Source organism: Saccostrea echinata, unplaced genomic scaffold (assembly GCF_033153115.1).
Source record: "Saccostrea echinata isolate AGI-Se365-2 ecotype Australia unplaced genomic scaffold, CSIRO_AGI_Sech_v1 ptg000001l, whole genome shotgun sequence".
NCBI classification, from domain to species: domain Eukaryota; kingdom Metazoa; phylum Mollusca; class Bivalvia; order Ostreida; family Ostreidae; genus Saccostrea; species Saccostrea echinata.
In genome coordinates this window covers 27,455,033-27,473,775 of record NW_026889750.1, presented here as the reverse complement: position 1 = coordinate 27,473,775, position 18,743 = coordinate 27,455,033, and the positions used below count along the sequence as shown (strand labels likewise).

The 18,743-nt window shown below is 31.6% G+C and overlaps 1 protein-coding gene across 1 annotated transcript in view; it reads left to right on the top strand.

Annotated features, from left to right (window-relative positions):
- LOC133188591 (uncharacterized) overlaps positions 1–13,286 on the top strand; it is a 151,345-nt gene extending 138,059 nt beyond the window's left edge. Inside the window, exons 2-7 of the mRNA XM_061324077.1 lie at positions 6,739–6,836; positions 6,926–7,049; positions 8,133–8,184; positions 10,115–10,189; positions 10,360–10,518; positions 11,689–13,286. Coding sequence (XP_061180061.1) covers positions 6,748–6,836; positions 6,926–7,049; positions 8,133–8,184; positions 10,115–10,189; positions 10,360–10,518; positions 11,689–11,717 — 528 coding nt within the window. The 5' untranslated portion in view covers positions 6,739–6,747 and the 3' untranslated portion in view covers positions 11,718–13,286. The remainder of the gene's footprint in view (positions 1–6,738; positions 6,837–6,925; positions 7,050–8,132; positions 8,185–10,114; positions 10,190–10,359; positions 10,519–11,688) is intronic.
- The last annotated feature ends 5,457 nt before the right edge of the window (positions 13,287–18,743 follow it).

Here is an 18,743-nt window from a genome sequence, read left to right as displayed (position 1 = left end):
TAATTGAAATCAGGATTTTTATTGTTTGAGGTCAAACCTCAAGAATATCCACTTTTTTAAATCATAGAATGATTTTTGCGAAAATAATTTTTTATATCTTTATATCTTTGAATAAGAATAACCTCTGTTTTTCTCCATCTCCTTGTAGTAGAAGTGAAGTCATGCAAATTCATACATCTAAATTCTTAATCAAAGCTTCAATTATTGAAACGACATTGAAATTCGCCAAGAGATATTTACATGTATTTAGTAATGTTTGATCTCAGGTGAGATTTATATATAAAGATCGGGTCTGTATTGGCTACCGTTCTCCAATTTCTTAGCTTCATAGGTATGATTCATATAAAAGTAAAGATAATATGCATCGAAATTACCCTAGGGGTGAACATCTTTCTGTTTTTTATTACGCTGCAATATCAAATCAATCAGGGCATTGAATTCTTCAGAAAAACTGTAGAATCATTTTAATTTGATGGGTCAATTTTCATGGATTGCTCAAAATTTACAGGTTCGTGGGAGAGCAATTTTGTGGGCTAATGTATTATTATGAAAGAAGCCAGCAAATCAATATATTCGTTGAGGCTACAAATTTGCAAGAAAGTAGTACCCTCGAAATCCTTGAAAAATATAAACCTCATTTAAATTACAATACATGTACCGGTAATTATCTCTCTCTCTCTCTCTCTCTCTCTCTCTCTCTCTCTCTCTCTCTCTCTCTCTCTCTCTCCCAGTATACACAATTCTAATTAGATTTCCTCTTCTCTTGTTACAAAAATATTGATATGATATTCAATAAATTTTATTACATGTACTTATAATTTGCCTTCGAAGTTCATTTTTAACTTTTGAGTAAATTGAAAGAAGCAATGCATTGAACGTATATTTCACCAAGGTTCAAAGTTGCATTATTTTTGAGTCGGATGTAAATAAGAGTTAATCGTTAATAACTCTTGTTAAAATATGACCGAATTATGTGAACAGAACAAAAAAGAGAAAAAGGTGAGATCGATCTTTAAAAAAATCTACAAAGAATAAAATCTGTTAACAGGGCATAAAACATGGACCCCCAGAAATTCCAGAGATGGGATCAGGTGCCAAGGAGGAGTAAGCATCCTCTGTCAAACGGACACAATCGCCATAAGTCCTATGTATTGATCAGGTAGACAGAATATTCCCTTGTCAAATTTAATATAAAAATAAAGGCCCATTAATTGGATTGAAACATGTCAGACAAAATGCAACCCAATGATAGGTTATATTTGTTAACAAGGTCATTATAACAACCATCAAATTTACGAAATGGGTGAATAAAAAAATAATGACCGGCAAATTTAATTCTTTTTTTTTTTTTTAAAATTCAACTTACCATAACATTTTTTTTTCAATTTTAACATCATACTGTATATATTCTAGTTAAAATTTTTGAAGTGACAATAGAATAGACAAATGCCTAAAACAGTTTTAGAATTTTTATTAGTAGAACTTCACTTAAAAAAAATATTATTACATCTTAAAAGACTTTCTGAAATATGAAATCAAAAGTAATTTTAGTTTTTTTTTTTCCTTCACACTTGTGTCAGGGATATAAATGACAAGATCTAAACTTTGATCGAGTTTCTCCTCTGTATATGTGAAAAAATTGGTTTTTTGATTGTTGTTTTACATAAATTGTCTCAATTGTGGTTTGAAAAGTTTTGATATGAAAGAAAGATGATACTAAAAAACCCCAAAATTACTTTTTTGTTCATTTAGTCAATTTTTCAAGTCTAAGCCAAAAAAAAAAAGAATTTTGATTTATGTGTCATTTAAAAAAAAAAAAAAAACTACATTTTGAAGTGATCCTAGTTTACCTTATTTTATTGCACTCCCGGCATCTGATATGCTTTTAATTAAACATTGTTTAAAAAATTATAACACAATTTAACTCATTAAAAGTTTGTAAAAAAAGGTTGTCGTTTTGATATTTTTTATCATTTTAGGCAAATTTTTCATATTTCTTGACTTCAAAATAAGATTATTTGCTTATGTAATATACATTTAAAAATATATGTTAAGTGATGAAAGCTATTCTCTGAACTGACTGAAAAATGTCCAAAAATGCCTGTAATTTGTTGATATACATAAAGATTTTAACTAGAATTAGTATCGAACATTTTCTGCAATTTATTTCTTAGTAAAATTAGATGAAGTTCAATTATAATTATAAAATAGTTTTGTTGCACTCCTGACTGCAGTAAAATTTAAGATAAAAACCATAGAACACAAAAATTCGCAAATTTACGGCAACATCAGTTGTAACGAATTTGTGAAATACCTATAGTCCCAATATGTCATGGTTCAAATGTATAAAACTGTATTAACTTGGCTTTATTTCTTGAATGCAAAATTATTTATTTCTTCAATGTCAAAAAACTAGCTATAATATGTTAAGAAGAAATAAAAGCAACTAAAAGTATATTTTATAGGACATTTTTCTTCATGTGACAAACACTGTTAGCAACTGAGGTCAAAGAGAAACTTTCTACTCCTCAATTTTTTCTTTATATTTATTCATATTTGATCATCAATAATTTTGAACATTTTTCTTGCACTCCTGAGCATGTGAGTCTTTAAAGCAAAATTGTGAAGCATAAATTACACTTATAAGTACGCGTGTTCTGTTGTTTTAGAGAAGATGAGATGGAATTATTTGAATTTTATAACAATTTTTCAGCGTGATTTTTTTAATTTCAGGGAAAAAAATGAAAAGAAAATTAAAAAAAAAAAATACACATCTGAATTGATAAAATTGAAAAAGAGACATGAATGAATAGAGGTCATTTCATCATTGAACTTGGATCTTAAAAAAAAATTTGTTGCACTCCTGACCATAGAAATATGGATTTGAAACATAGACGAATCCTGTAATTGATATATTTATTTGGTAAAAATATTCTTTTTGTCTTATTTTCCAAAATAGAAAGCAAATAATCATATACTGATAAAAGTTTTTTCCGTGCTGGGAGCAAAAAAAAAAAAATAATAATAATCAAATGTTGCACTCCTGACATAAATGGGTATGCCAAGATGCTTTACTCTCATAAATGCTACTTGTGATTCAGATAACCTTTTTAACTTTTAAAAGATATATCAGTTATTGTTTAATACCTTGAAAATTCTTTTTTGACTTAATTGTCATACACATTTTTAAAATCAATGATTTTTTTGGCAACATTACAATTTTTCTGTTGCACTCCTGACATGGAATAACATTTTTTCAGCATCAGCCATGATCATACCTTGGACGAATAAAAGGTATCATAGTCTAAATTTAAAGCTCAATACATTGAATTTTATCAGATAAGTCTTTATTTCCAACATAAACCATTATTATTTATTTCACAGATCTTTGAAAAATATTAAATTTTCAAAATGTCACAAAAAGATGTTGCATTCCTGACATTTTAAGCATCATTTTGGGGCATAACTTTTTTGTGACTTGAGATATCAGTGAGATATTTGGCAGGAATTTAGACAATATCAAAAAATATATGATGAGTCAAAGAAATTTACTCACATTGCCTGTATTTTTAGAGCAGATTGATAAATATTTGTCTGGTGATTTTTTTCATTCACCCAAATCTGACTTTAAACGACGTTGTTGAAATCCCTGTAATTTCAACTTATCTGTCAGAAGCCTGTCTCAGCCGATCGTACTCAGAGCATGCTCTTGAGTATTTAACCTACTGTGAGCATTAAACACCATATGCAGGTGATAGCGGAATATTACTACATCAGTAAGGAGCGTTGATGATGGAAAAGTTGCAGTCATCTTGTGTGTGTTGTCATACAATTAAATATAAGTTGTTAGTTGGTTCTTATCCTATCAGTTAAACATCCAAATATGAAACATATGTGGCAGACTCTATGGTATCTTTTCACTGAGTTCTGAGATCACTGGGATATATTGAGTCGACATATAAAAGGAAGTTACTATTATTAATTGATAATACGTCGTCGATATAACGAAATGTCGAGTTGAAGGCCACAGGAAGTGTTCTCTTCTTCTCGTATAGAAGTTTTTGAATGAATTCATCTTCATTTGAATATAAAAACAGGTCGGCTAATAAAGGAGTACAATTAGTGTCCATCGTAATTCCAACAGTTTATTGGAAGACTTGGTCTCCGAAAACTACACGTATGTTGTCGGTGAGAAATTCCTGCATCTACTGGGGACAAACTTGAAATTTAAATTGAATTTAAACTTCAAGAGGCAATGCTATTGAAGGTCTAAAAGAACTTGGAAATGAATAGTACCAAGAAAATGCACGAAATAAAATTGTTGTGTCGGTGGTACCTACAGTAAAAATTTGAAAGTTTCTAGATTTTCTTACTTCAAATTTATTATTGCAAAAAATCTTCCCTGTGTAATGCATAAAATAAGCACCATTTTTATTTTCAAATATGAACTGGTACCTGTATTTCAACTTCAGACAGCATGGAGATTTGAACATTTAGAATGTTGCAAATGAACTTTTGAAGTGTTATTCTGATAAATTTCTTTCAATGTGTTTTAAATTTCGTAATCTTTTTTTTTTTTTTAATCTAATTAAAAACATTTAAAATGTTAAAAACATATACCTTCATATACTCTAAAAATATGTTGGATCCATTTATGTATAACATTCTTATGTTGGCAAATTAATATGTATAAATTTATTGTTATTGAAATACATGTATATGTAATGCTAATATCAGTATATCAAAATGCATATGCTAATTTTGACTGGGAAAGGTGGGCAATGTTTAAGTAGGTAGATGATTCACTATTTCCAGTTTCTCGGTTTTAAACGATAAAAAAGATCAATACATTGTTTGGTGTTTAAATTGTTTTATTTACAACTGGATGTTTTTTACGGAACTATTTGTAGTTACTCAGATGAAAAACCCAATTAAGTGTATCAGTAGCTACAAAGTAAAAAATATTGTTCTTTCTATAGTGTCTGATGTATTTCTATTTTAAGAAAATTGGATCATTTGATATGACATACAGAGTAAATATTGGTCGTTTTTTATTTCACACACAACACATCGAAACTAATGATTTTGTATGTTGACGCATATCTATTTTGTGTTAAAAGAGTTGTATTTCTTAACAAAAAAAGGGAATCTGTCTGCAAAATACTTTCAAATTTAGCTTCATATTGTAAATTGTCATGGACGTATCAATACGATTTATACTTGTTTGATGTCGTTAATAAAATTAACAGATTATATATCCCTCAGGTTGTTTCATTATTGTTCACTAGTTAATCATTTATGTTCATCATCATTGTTTACTTCAATGCTTATACATTTTAATGTTCATTCTTTCGTCTTTTGGAATTCCAATATGTACATATATTTACTAAATTAACAATTTTTATTAGGGATGTCAACGAATATTCGAACATTCGAATATTCATTCGATGAATTGATATTCGAATATATATTTAAGATTCGAATATTCGGTGTTTTACAGATTTCATAAAAAGAAGTACTTTGATTAATAAATTTTGATTAAATGAAAACCTTCTTGGAATGTCTAAAAGAGGTGAAGAGTATACTTATCAACTTATTAACACCCCCCCCCCATCCCTTTAATAAAAAATAAATTTACTGGCCTAATTGAAAGTATTTTAATTTGTTTATTTTTAGAATTATTTTTATATCCTCATATTAGGGGGGGGGGAGAATCCTGAAAGTGATTTTTTTTTCTTATTGCACTCATGCTGGGATCATATGCATCAGGGGTTGATCTAGCGGCGGTGGGGCGGATCCTCTGGAATTTTTAAAGTCATTAAAATAACGAAAAAATTCACCTTGGACCCCTCCTCTTCACGAAACGCCAAAATCTCTTAAAAAGGTGAGGAGAGTATTGTATTTGAAGAACGTGTCCCCTCCACACACACACACACACACATACACACACAGACACGAATTAGCTTATACAGGTTTGGGCAAGTTGTTCACGTTTTTTTTTCTTGCTTGTTAAAAAATTTCCGAGTCTGACGTGAACAACCCGTAGAAAAAAAAAATCCTGAATCCGCCCTGTGCAGTCATAGCATAATAAATTTGACTGAATTCAAAATATTCCCAGTATTATTTGCAAATTGTATTTGAAATATAAACCTGAACTTGACAAATCAAATGAAAATCTATGTAGGAAATACAGAAAATGCACTGAACGTAAAGTTATATATTTTTCTCTTAGAGCGTTGAAAGCACAACTCAGATATTTCAAGGGCGTGGTAGAAATCTTTAAGCAAAACAATTAGTCACTTGTATCGAAAAAAAAAATCACGAATCTCAGGGGATAAGAATACCAGTGGAAACAGTCTGGAGGAGGGGAGGGGGGGGGGTGAAAGCAGTCTCACTACATTCCAATGTATGATTTATGGAAAGTCAGATCTGTGTCTGCACATGAAATATAGCAAGTTGCACGCATCGCACAGAGTTCATAATGTTTAGGTACGTGGCGACACTGTCTTGTCATACATCTTGGTATAAATATAATATAATATATAAATCATAAAAATAGATTTTAAATTATCTTTCTTAAATATATACATTAAAAAACATTACTGTTGTGATAATATGAACAGACTTCTATTTTTATCTTTAGACTTTCGTTTTTTTAATCCATTACGTTAGTTATAAATTTAGCCTGGATAGATTAAATGCTATTTTCAGCTGCTGGTTAAGCGGACGGAATGCAAGGATATAAACATGGATTTGACTGGGTCTCGCTTTACGTTAGTGATAACTATTGAAATATTGACTTTATTTGTGTATCTCTTCTGCATCCTAATCAACATGTAAGTATCAACTTATTTACAGTCACGTGTCAAAATCTTAATGGCACTTCAGTCTCTATTTGATTTTCAATTTTATCTTGTCCCTCTAGATTGAGCGGATCAAAGTTTTCTCAGAGAGACACGATTTTTACGGTTGTGGTGTTTGGTACTTGTTGCACTATTCTTGGAATAACCATACTCTTTGCCTACAGATCACAGAACGGGTCTTTACAGGTAAATACATAGTATTTTTTAAGTATTTATAAATAAAGTGCGGAATGTCCGATATTATAACGTAAGTATTTAAAAAAAAATCAATACTATGTAAAATTAACATCTCTTTAACAAATTCAACGATTTATACTTTAAAGGCCGTAAACTTAACGTTTAAATACTAAGTTCATAATTTGTCCCTACTAAATCAAGGACGTTTCCTTGTATCAAATTCGTTGTATGCGTGTTTTTATATATATATATATATATATATATATATATATATATATATATATATATATATATATATATATATATATATATATATATATATATCTTATCTATAAAAGCATTTCAAAGCAGTTGTGATTTTAATACTAAATTTGTTATTGTATACTTCTATGCATGGCATATTTCTAAAACATCATCAGTTTACATAGATAGACTAAGTGTCTGCGTTAGTCCGGATAAGGATGTTGTGTGGGAGGAGATAATTGAGACCTTTTATACCCGATACCTGGGGCATAATTCACCGAGTAGTTTCACGGACAAGGATTGTCCTGTTGTTTTCCTATGGAATATTGATTTGGTCCAATCTTAACAATTTACAATAGCTGTAAAAACTATTCCAGCTCGAAGATAATCTCATGTCAGTCTGGAAATTCTAGAAACTGTAGCAGAACATTTCATTAATGAGAGGTCCTTGAATTTTTTTTACAATGGGAAAAAACAGATACTGTAATTGAAGAGACGCTAAAACTTTTCTCAAGAAAAAAAAATGATCATGTCGTTTTATAACAGTTGTATAATATGAGTAATGATGTTAGAATGACGTCTAATTTTAGAATCTTTCGATGAAAAATTACAGCATTAAACTATTAGACAGTGCAAAGTTAACTCCTCGGTCTTTACAAATCCTATAGGTAAAACTTGGTGCAAAAGACATTTTTACAATTACGAAATGCATATTTACTTAAGTAATGCGTGACAACTGACTTTATTTAAATTGGTAAGACAAAAACAAATTTTCATTCTGCTTTTATTATGATCTACATGTATTACCTTACCTTGTCGAGATCAAAATTTAACTTCTTTCTTCTTCAGGCTACAAACAGAAAGTTGTATCACAAATTACCACCTGGCCAAAGACTGCATGGTAATTTATCTTTTTTATTTTAAAAAGCAATACGTGAATATGTTCTTCGAGAATCACATTTCATTTCCTGTTTGTCTTTCAAAGCATTTAGTTTATGGCACTTTTTGTATGGCAATGGTATAATATTGAAGGTTTTATTTAAAAAAAAAAATGGGTCGACGGAAGGAATAAATATAAAATCGTTGCTGTAGCATAGCGTATGTTGATTGTTCAAAAAAGGCAGAAAAGATTCCATATATTCAAAGAGTATATCTGCTGAAAAACTTTATAAGGCAAAACCTTCTAATTGAAAATTTTGCCGAAAAGCTGCCATTTATTGAATAACAAAAGAAGAGAAAAACCTTAATTTTTTGTAATAAAATTTGAAGATAAAGAACAGTAATCCAGCTCAGAAGTACATTGAAACAATACAAATTAATACTAAAAACATCAGAGGTTGGATCAGATGACATGAAGGAGTAAGCATCCCCTGTGATCGGTAACACCCGCCGTGTGCTCCTTGTCATGATCTGGCAAATGAAAAAAAAAATCCGTAGACAATTTAGTGTGAAAATAATGGCCGAACAATTTGTATGAAAAACGTCAGTCAACATTCGATTTAACAACAGATTGTATTTGCTGACAAGGTCATTGTATCGATCAAAGAATTTGCATAATGTTGACTTTCAACGAGACATTTAATATCCTTGTACCATCAACTTATTTGTCAATAGCTTGTCTCGATTAAGAAACTGTTTGTACGTAGAGTATATTCTTGCGTATCAATTCAACTTGGAGACATAAACTCCATGTACCGGTGATAATGGTATATAGCTACATAAATAAGGGACGTTGAAGTCATCACGTTTATCATCAAGTTTTGTTGTTAGATTACAATTAACGTCTTTTTCCAGTAAAATATCCAAATATGAAACAGATATGTTAGAACTTGTGTTACAAGTTCGATTCAAGAGAAACATTTTTTTTTTATTTTGTTACATTTCATTTTAAGGTCAGACGATACGTTCCTCAAATATCTGTTTTGTATATCTTCGTATTGTGTAGAAAATATCCAAAATTTTAATTACCTTCTGATTTCTAAATGGGTTTATAATTGTCTTTCAAAAATTGAAACACTAAAAAATGTGTTACAGGCTAATTAAGTTTTTTCCAAACGGCTTATATAGGAAACATCATCCTCTGGTAATTTCCACAAATGCCTGGTAAGGTACCTCAATTTTTTGGTGAGTAAACATGTTAAAGTAGCAATACTTCAAAGACAAAATCTTAGAAAAAACTATATATTATTGAGGAACGTATCGTCTGCCCTTAAATCATGACGAGATACATGTATATTTGAACATTTACATTTTGAACAAAAGTCCAATGTAATACATGTAATCATTAAAAAATCATGGCATTTTTAAATGGTTATTATGTTAGACTTTTGTCACTATGCATGTTTTCAAATTTTTATAGCTTTTTAAATAAAAAATTGGAATGTAAGTTTTAAAATCGCCTATAGTTGCATGTCCCAAAACTATGCGTCGAGGTTGTATTTAATGAACTACTAAAGTATATTATTTCAGTTTGGAATTTTTTCCTCCATACTGACAAATAATAATTTGCTCTAGTATGGGAGATCCCTGGTATGCATTTTTGTCTTCCTATTCGCGTTTTTTAATCTCCACCGCGACTTTTGAATGGCAAAAGATGTCGAGACCTTATATTTGTTCAGTGCTAAGAATGGCTTCATACATCGCAGCATGTTTAGGTCAACAGAAGAGGTCAAAAGTAAAATAGGAATTATCACTTCAGGTTTTGCGTTACATTTACACTATATCCTATTTTCTCTTTATCAAGTTCTGTGCATCTTCCTCCTTTCCAGCTACATTAATGTTTTAGATATAACGATTCGGATAATCATAAACTGTTGATTGTTCTCCCTCAGCGTCCGACTGTGCAGTTTGTTTATCACCAAAAGAACCAACATCTTCGTCCCTAGTGCAACTCAGCTGTAAACATGGTAATTTAGAAATATTAAACTTATACAAATGCATATCATGATTTTTTTTCTGGAAATAAGGTAATTTTACAAGCAAACATGACAACACTTACTCTGTCGTCTTGTTTTATTGATATCTTTTAATTTATGCCCAAAAAATGAACAAGATTTCTTCTACACCGCCATTTCAGATTATCATGAGAAGTGCATCGAGGAATGTTTTAAGAAAACAGGAGATAGTCGCTGTCCTAAATGTAGAAGTATCCTCCAGGATGTTTCCTCCCTGAGGTCAAACAGATCTAGATACCTAGCTGTTCTCCCACTACTCTTGGAAATTCGTGACAAAAGGGGTATATTTAATGCCGTCCTCCATATAATGATAGACCTATTATCATGTTGTAAATGTTATCAGGTTGTAAATTTTGTATTTACCTCCCCCTAGTAAATTCAAAATTGACAACATGATACTATAACAAAAGGTTGTGTGATTGTCTGCGCGTGTATCAGGTATAGACATGAAAACTAAATTCAAAACTTTGGATTCTATTATGGCAGTGTAATGTCTCTTTCTACTAAATATAATAGTATAATATAAAGATGCTTCTTTAGTGATAAATATTGATGCTAAATACATGTGGACAAAATATACTAAAGGGTGGTGGGTTTCTCAATTTTCAATTTTTCGCATTTTTATTTTATTTTATTTTTTATTCATTTAAAAGTTCTTTTTTTCCTTTGGAAATTCAAAGAGAATATTTTTTGCACTGATTCTCATTCTTCTTGATGTGGAAAAAATCAGATCTGCAAGCTTGCACTTTGCATTTTCTGAAGCAAAGAGTATCTAAAATTTGATTAAAATTCAGTAAAAATGAGTAATTTGGGGGGAAAAAATTCAAACCATGCATACATGTGTATATCTTTTGATTTTTTTAAATATATGTTTTATCGAAAATAATATCAGTTTCGATGTGAGCATCTTAAAAGATCGTTCATAAGTATAAACCTTTTTGATTCTTTTTAAAATTTAGCTTGGATTTCACACAATTTAAAGGTGCAAAAGAAAAACTTAAATATGTGCTTTATATCGAATTTGAAAGAATTTTTCATATATATATATATATATATATATATATATATATATATATATATATATATATATATATATATATATATATATATATATATATATATATATATATTTATTTATTTATATATATATATATATATATATATATATATATATATATATATATATATATATATATATATATCATAACAGGATTTTGGCCATCATATGTGAAATATAAAATATAATTCTGTGATAAATAAAAACAAAATCCTGGTTCCTGTGATGAAGAAGAGTGGAAAAGGTTACTTCTACAAGTTTTTTTTTTAATTTAATTTGAAGTTTTATTTGGTTGGTTTAGTCATGTTTACACATGTATACTAGTAATGATAAAAAAGCATTTTTTAAAATCTTTTTTTTTAACATTTTATCTCTTTTAAATTTTATTTTTCAGATATGTCTTGGAAAGAATCATTTGTATAGCATAGAGACTAGCTGTTTTTAAATAAAATAATCACACCATTAGAGAAACGACGAGATAGCTGGCTACAGCTTGAATATAGCCAAGTGCCAAGCCTAGATTTGAGTGGTTGTAATGTATACTTGGCTTTGGTTGTGTTGTCTTCACAAACTCTGTAGACTATATGTACATGTATCTTGGACGAAGTGTGGCAGCTTTATTTTGTCATGTTATACAGATGCTCGTAACAACGTGGGACAGAGTGTTACAATGTATTAACTTTCATATATTATTTGCATAGTTGCAGTAATGCGCTTTATTTATTTATTATTTTGTTTTTAATTTAATTTTTTTTTTTGCCCCAAAAGAGGCGTGACTTTTGGTTGTGTTTATGTTATCAGCTGGAAAAAAAACTTTTTTTCTTTTTTAAAAATATTCCTAGTTTTTGCTATAAGTGAATGAAGACAGACCTTTTGTTCTTTAATTTTGTATATCGCTAGGCAATTAATCTGAAGTAAATAACAGTTTTCCATATTTTGACAGAATTTTTCCCATATTTCGATGAGAGAAATATCCCTGATGAATCAGATTCAAACTAACATCAATTTAAAAAAAAAGGCCAGTACTTAAATTTTTGAATTGACAGTGAAGTTATATAATTGCAGTGAACAAGCAATTCCATGGATATGAAGTAAGCTTAGCACACTTGACATTCAATGAATCAATTGTTGCTGCATTAAATACTTACAAGATTGTAAGATAAGCGAATAAGGAAAGGGTTTCTTCATCTCTAAACAAGATAGCTGACAATCAGGATGTGGAATTCAGCAACATTTGATTTAGTAGCCGTAACCTTTACTATAGTCTTACTTTCATCCTTGTGTGTGTGTGTGAGGGTGTGTGTGTGTGTGTCAATTTTCTTCTGAATAAAAATAAATATTAACTGAAAACCAATTTATTGCAATAGTGATCTTTGATCCATGACTCTGAAAATGAATATCAATCTAATTCATCCGTTTAAACATAAAATGTTTGGAATTTATCTTCTCAGTATTTATACAATTTCATTCCGCCCTATGAGCAAGTACTTGTACCTTTTCAACGTAGAAGATTTTGAATGTTTACAATGTCAGTTCAGAAAACTCTAAATTAATGGCTAGAAAGTTTGGGTTTTTTTTTTCCTCAGTCATAATACAGGCATCCCTTAAATACCCATTTGTAACTCACGCCAAAATCAAAAAATAAAAAAAAAAACGATACTGCATGTACGATACCACGTCTATTGAGAATGTAATTCGACGCAGAAAGTTCATAAAGGAAAAAAAACATAATTTTCACATACTGCTACCCTAAAACATTTGGAACCGTACGTAGTTCACTTGGCTTTGCCAAGTCAATTAACTAATTGTGTGCGAATAGTGGAAATTGATACATACAATATGCCTCCACTATTTAAAGTTTCAGATTCATTTCTACATTGCTATGAGCCATATATTACAGGACATATCATAATTTTGAAATTGAAGAACTTGATTTGTGAAACGTACAAAATTGTTTACGAAGCATGTATTTTTGCAATTTTTACTATGTGATTAAAGTTAAAAATAAAATTAATGTTTGTTAAAAAATGACAATCCCAAGAATTTTTTCATTAATTTTGACAGGTACATCGAGATTTCTTACACGAGCATGTTTTTTGTAAACAAATATATTTCGAGAGGTTCAAATTCGTGGGATACCGAATTTTTACTGGTTCGTGGGAACATACATTGCCGGATCAAGAAAATTCTCTACGAGGCCCCTAACTTTACTCCTTATAAAAATATTAACTAATGTAAAGAATTTTTTTAGATGTTATGTGCTACAGCATATTCTAAAAGTAGTGTAAATCAGATGTGGATTCTCAAAAAACTCCAAAGAACTTTCAGAAAATTTAACATCACCATTTTTTTTTTTTCAAAAATTAATAACGACAAAACGTACGACTTTTCTTCACTTTATACAACCATTCCTCACGATGAATTAAAAACTGGGCTTTTGATATCAACTGCTTCTTTAATAAAAAAAGGAACTTGGAAATTTTCATATCTTAAGACTGTCATCAACAAAAAAATCACCCTCATTCTATACACAGGTACTCTGAGGTTGATATAATAAGGATGCTCGATCCTCAATGACAACATTTATGTAGTTTTCGGAAACCGGGTCTTCCATCGATGAGTATTAATTGTGCTCCTTTATTGACCGACCTGTTTTTATATTCATATGAAGCAGAATTTATTCAAAAACTTCTACATTCAGATATATCGACGACGTATTATCGATTAACAATAGCTACTTCCTTTCATATATCGGTATGCCAGTGAACTTGAAATAAAAGACACCACAGAGTCTGCCATATCTGTTTCATATATTTGGATGTTTTACTACCATAGACTATAACTAATAACTAAATTGTGACTTTTGCTTTACCATCGTCAACTTTCCTTATCTATGTAGTAATACTAGTATTCCGCTATATCACCTGCATGTGTGGTGTTTACGACTTGTATTCGATACTCAAGAGCATGCACAGATCGAGTACAATCAATTTTTTTTTGTTTAACGTCCCTCTCGAGAATTTTTCACTCATATGGAGACGCCACCACTTGTTGGTGGAGAGCTGCAAATTTTGACCTATACTCGGCACTTAAGGCCATTGAGCAGTAAGGGATCTTTTTTGTGCCAGCATCTACTGCGACACTGAACCTCGGTTTATACGGTCTTATCCGAAGGACCGGTCTCCACGTCCCACAGTAGGATTCAATCAATTTCTAAACTGCGGCAGGCCACTGACAGATAAGTAGATGTTACATGGATTTCAACCAAAGTTAGCATTTAGTAAATTCTATAGTCATTATAATGATCTTGTTAGTAAATATAACCTATCATTGGGTCGTATTTTGGCTGACATGTTTCTTATTGTTAGGCCTTTGTTTTTATACTTTTGACTACGAAATTTGATCACGGCGGGTGAGACTGCGGTCAGCATGGGATGCTTACTCCTCCTATACACCTGATACTACCTCTGGAATTTCCGGGGATCTTTTTTTATGCCCTGTTCACAGATTTGCATTGTTTCTAGGTTTTTTTTTGTTCGATCACTGTTTGTTATAATTAGCTTCACCTTTTTCATACGGAAGTTTTCAATGAACCGATACGCTGACAAAGACCGTTCTTGGGGATGTAAATTTGTGGGTAAGATTGATCCATGAACATTTGTCCCCCACGAACAACGATGATTCCACAGTATCTATTGTCGAATTTCTAAAACGAGGTAAGTTATTGAAAAACAAGTTAATGAAACAAGAATATCAACAGTCTCGTTTAAAGTCATCATTTCGTTAGTTCTATGATCGATACAATGACCTTGTCAGCAAATACAATCTATCATTAAGTCATATGCTGACTGACGTTTTTCATACTAATTGTTAGCCCATTATTTACACACTGAATTGACGACGGATTTTCCCGTAATTTCCGGTCATGACAAGGAGCGCACGGGGGTGTGACCGGTTGGCAGGGGATGCTCACTCCTCCATGGCACCTGATCCCACCTCTGATGTTTTTGGAGGTCCGTGTTTTCTAGATCTCTGCTCCCGATTTGTATTGTTTTAATGGATTTTGAGCTTGAATACTATTCGTTATCTCCATATTTTATTTTCATACATTGTTTGATGATATATTCCTGACTACAAATAGATGAAAGTTGCTGAGGGAAAACTGTTTACAATTCTATTTATATTACCCAATTTATATCTGTAGACGTCGCCCGCGTGGTTAGAGCGTTCGATCTAGAGTCGCGGTGTAAGGAGTTCATCCTTACGTCGCGGATTCGAATCCCACTATGGGACATCGAGACCATTCTTCGGATGAGACCGTATAAATCGAGGTCCCGTGTCGCAGTAAGTACTGGCACGAAAAAGATCCCTCAATGCTCAATGGCCCTGAGTGCCGAGGATAGATCTAAATTTGCAGCCCTCCACCTGCAAATGGTGACGTCTCGATATGAGTGAAAAATTCTCGAAAAGGACAAACAAACAAAATCTGTAGATCGTGTTCTGTTCTCAACATAAAGTCTCGATTTGAAGATGGTGTATTTTGTGTCTAGTACATTGAATAAAATACCAATCGAAAATCGCTGAAGATAGCATTTTTTTTAAATGTTGTTTTTCTGAGTACATAAAAATGTATAACTAGTATATATATATATATACTGAAACGCAAAAGAAACGCAACAAGCAGTGATCTACAAATATTTGAACCTTTTAACTAATGATTTTCAAAACTGATTACAGTTAAGTTAAACTCGATTTAAAAGCATCAAAGATTTGATAACAATGTTAAATGATTACCTTTTAACTTTAGAAAGTAACACATGACTGTTAAAACACCCCCCTTCTCAGCCATTCAATTATAGCGTGGAAGACTGCCATGCACAACAATTGCAGCTTGATTTCCACGATGCAATAAGTTCACCAGTCTCGGGATCTGAGCGAAAAAAATATTCTTTGCCATTTTTAAATGTCCGTTTTTCAGACAATGAAGTCGAATTTTCTCTAACCTAGCGCAGTGTAGTAACACTTGGACTTCCGGTCCACGGACTATCATCCATGCTAATGATACGTATGAGCCTGTTGAGGCGTGTTGTCGTGCATTTTTGCATCTGCAATTCTCCATCACCTTTATTTTCAGATTTTCCAGCTAGAGCACTTGAAATGCGTACTTAAGTCATTTTCAGGAAGCCCTGGCATCTCTTCCGGAAACGAAAGGAGAATTTATTTTGCGAAATATTGCTGCATTACTTATGATAAACAGATACAAACCCTTAAAACTCCATATTTTTGTCAAATGTTTTGTTAAACATGCAATTTTTGATTTCTGTTCAGCGGGCTCAAACTTAACTTCCGGTTATGGCATGAAAGTCATTCAACCGTTAAATTATCGATACTTACAATGTTGAAGATATCCGTACTTTTAGATACAACATTATGTCCTTTATATGATTTTCCCCTCTAAAATAGGATGTTGCGTTTCTTTTGCGTTTCAGTATATATATATATATATATATATATATATATATATATATATATATATATATATATATATATATATATATATATATATATATATATTGCTGAGGTCGCCATATATATATATATCCTTAATTCAGCGATTGTCGATTTTTTATTTTAATCAAAAAGACATATTGTTGATTTTCATTTAATCAATTTTAAATAGACAGACATGGAAAATCGAAGAATATACAAAATACACCATCCTAATTATAAACCGATCCCCTATGGTTTTCATAGCGTATGGACTTCGTATGTTGCTAGTGTTGCTGAGGTCGCCAAACTACATTTTAATTTTTTCAGGGTAGATTTGATGTGTTAAGATACAAGTACTATAGAAACCTGGCCCAAAGAATGTTCTTTTATCGCCTAAATCTTCGTCTGTTTACTTTCACATTTAAACTACTTCTGTATCATTGCGCAAACTTCAACCAAACTTGCCACAACGCATCCTTGAGTGATGAGGTTTCAGGTTATTTTTCAAATGAAGGGTCACGTCCCTTTTCAAGTGTAGATAATTAAAAAATTGTGAAAATTGGGTCATATGAAAATCTTATTTATATATACCACTGTGCCAGGAAAGATAAGATTCCCCACTGGGTGTAGCTTCAGCTTTGTCAAATCATAGCCCCGGGACATGAGTGGTTCTAAAATGGGGGGGGGGGGGAGTCAAAAGTTCACATAAATAGACCTTAATTTTCAGAATCTCAAGGATTTCAAGGCCATAAGTGCTGAACTTATATGAAAGTAGTTCAAGTAGTGAAGATTTCACTTTTGTTTCAAATTTTGGTCTTTAGAGCTAGGACGAGGACATAATGGGGGATCAACTTTTTTGTAGTGAAGAAGAACAAGAACAGCAGATTCAGAGTTAGTTATACGTTAAAATATAAATGCATGCATTTCCATATAGTGTAGATTCTGTTCTGTTCAAATGTTGTACCTGGGGCTAGGGTGAGGCCATGCACAGTGCTTGCTTGCTTGCTTATGCCTTTTACTCCAGTGAGGAGCATATGCAACTGATATCACCTTTCTACCTCTTCCTGTCTTCCTTTTTCAGCTGTTACTACTTGTAACCTCCCCTCTCCATCTCTGACACAACACACCTTCTCGATGTGTTCTTTGGCCTCCCCCTGGTTTTCCCTGTGGGTTCCACTGAAGTTTCTGCCGAGTAATGGAAATCCTCGGCTTTCTTAATGTGCGGTCAATCCATCGCCATCTCCTTTTTTGTATTTCTATTTCTAATGGGAATTGGTTTGTTCTATCAGGCCTACCGATGTTCAAAATTTGCCTAAGGAAGCTGTTGTTGAAGACACATAGTTGTTTCATGCGCTCTTTGGTTGTACTCGAGGTTTCTGATCCATAGAGCAATAGGTCTATAGTTTTATTGTTTGAATTACAGTCCTCAGACTAACGCTCTTTGCTTTCCATATATCACTCATCATATAAAGTGCTGTTCTGGCTTTTCCTATTCTGATTTTGATGTAGAAACCTACTGTGCTGTTTACTTCACTGCCTAAATATCGGAATGATGTTACTTTCTCCGTGTCTTGATGCTTAATTTTCTGGCTATGTTGTACAATGATTTTTGCTTTAAATACTTTGATCTTCCTTTTGCTGATCCTATAAGCCGTTTCTGACGTCCGACTATGAAACATTTTACACACATATATAGAGAAACCGATCTTTGAAGAATACAGAATGAATCGGTATCACAATACATATGGATTTAAAGCTTCAGTATTTAAAGGTTTCATTTCTGTGACTCGGGTGAGGATTAAGGATCATGGGCCTTTTAATGAATGGAAAACATATCACAAAATCTATAGAAATCTTCTACAGAACAGAAGGTCCATAAAGAGCTGAATTTATATATACAGGCTTTTCTATGTAATTAAGTTCATTCAAATCGAATAGGGTGAGCTAAAAGAGGGAAAT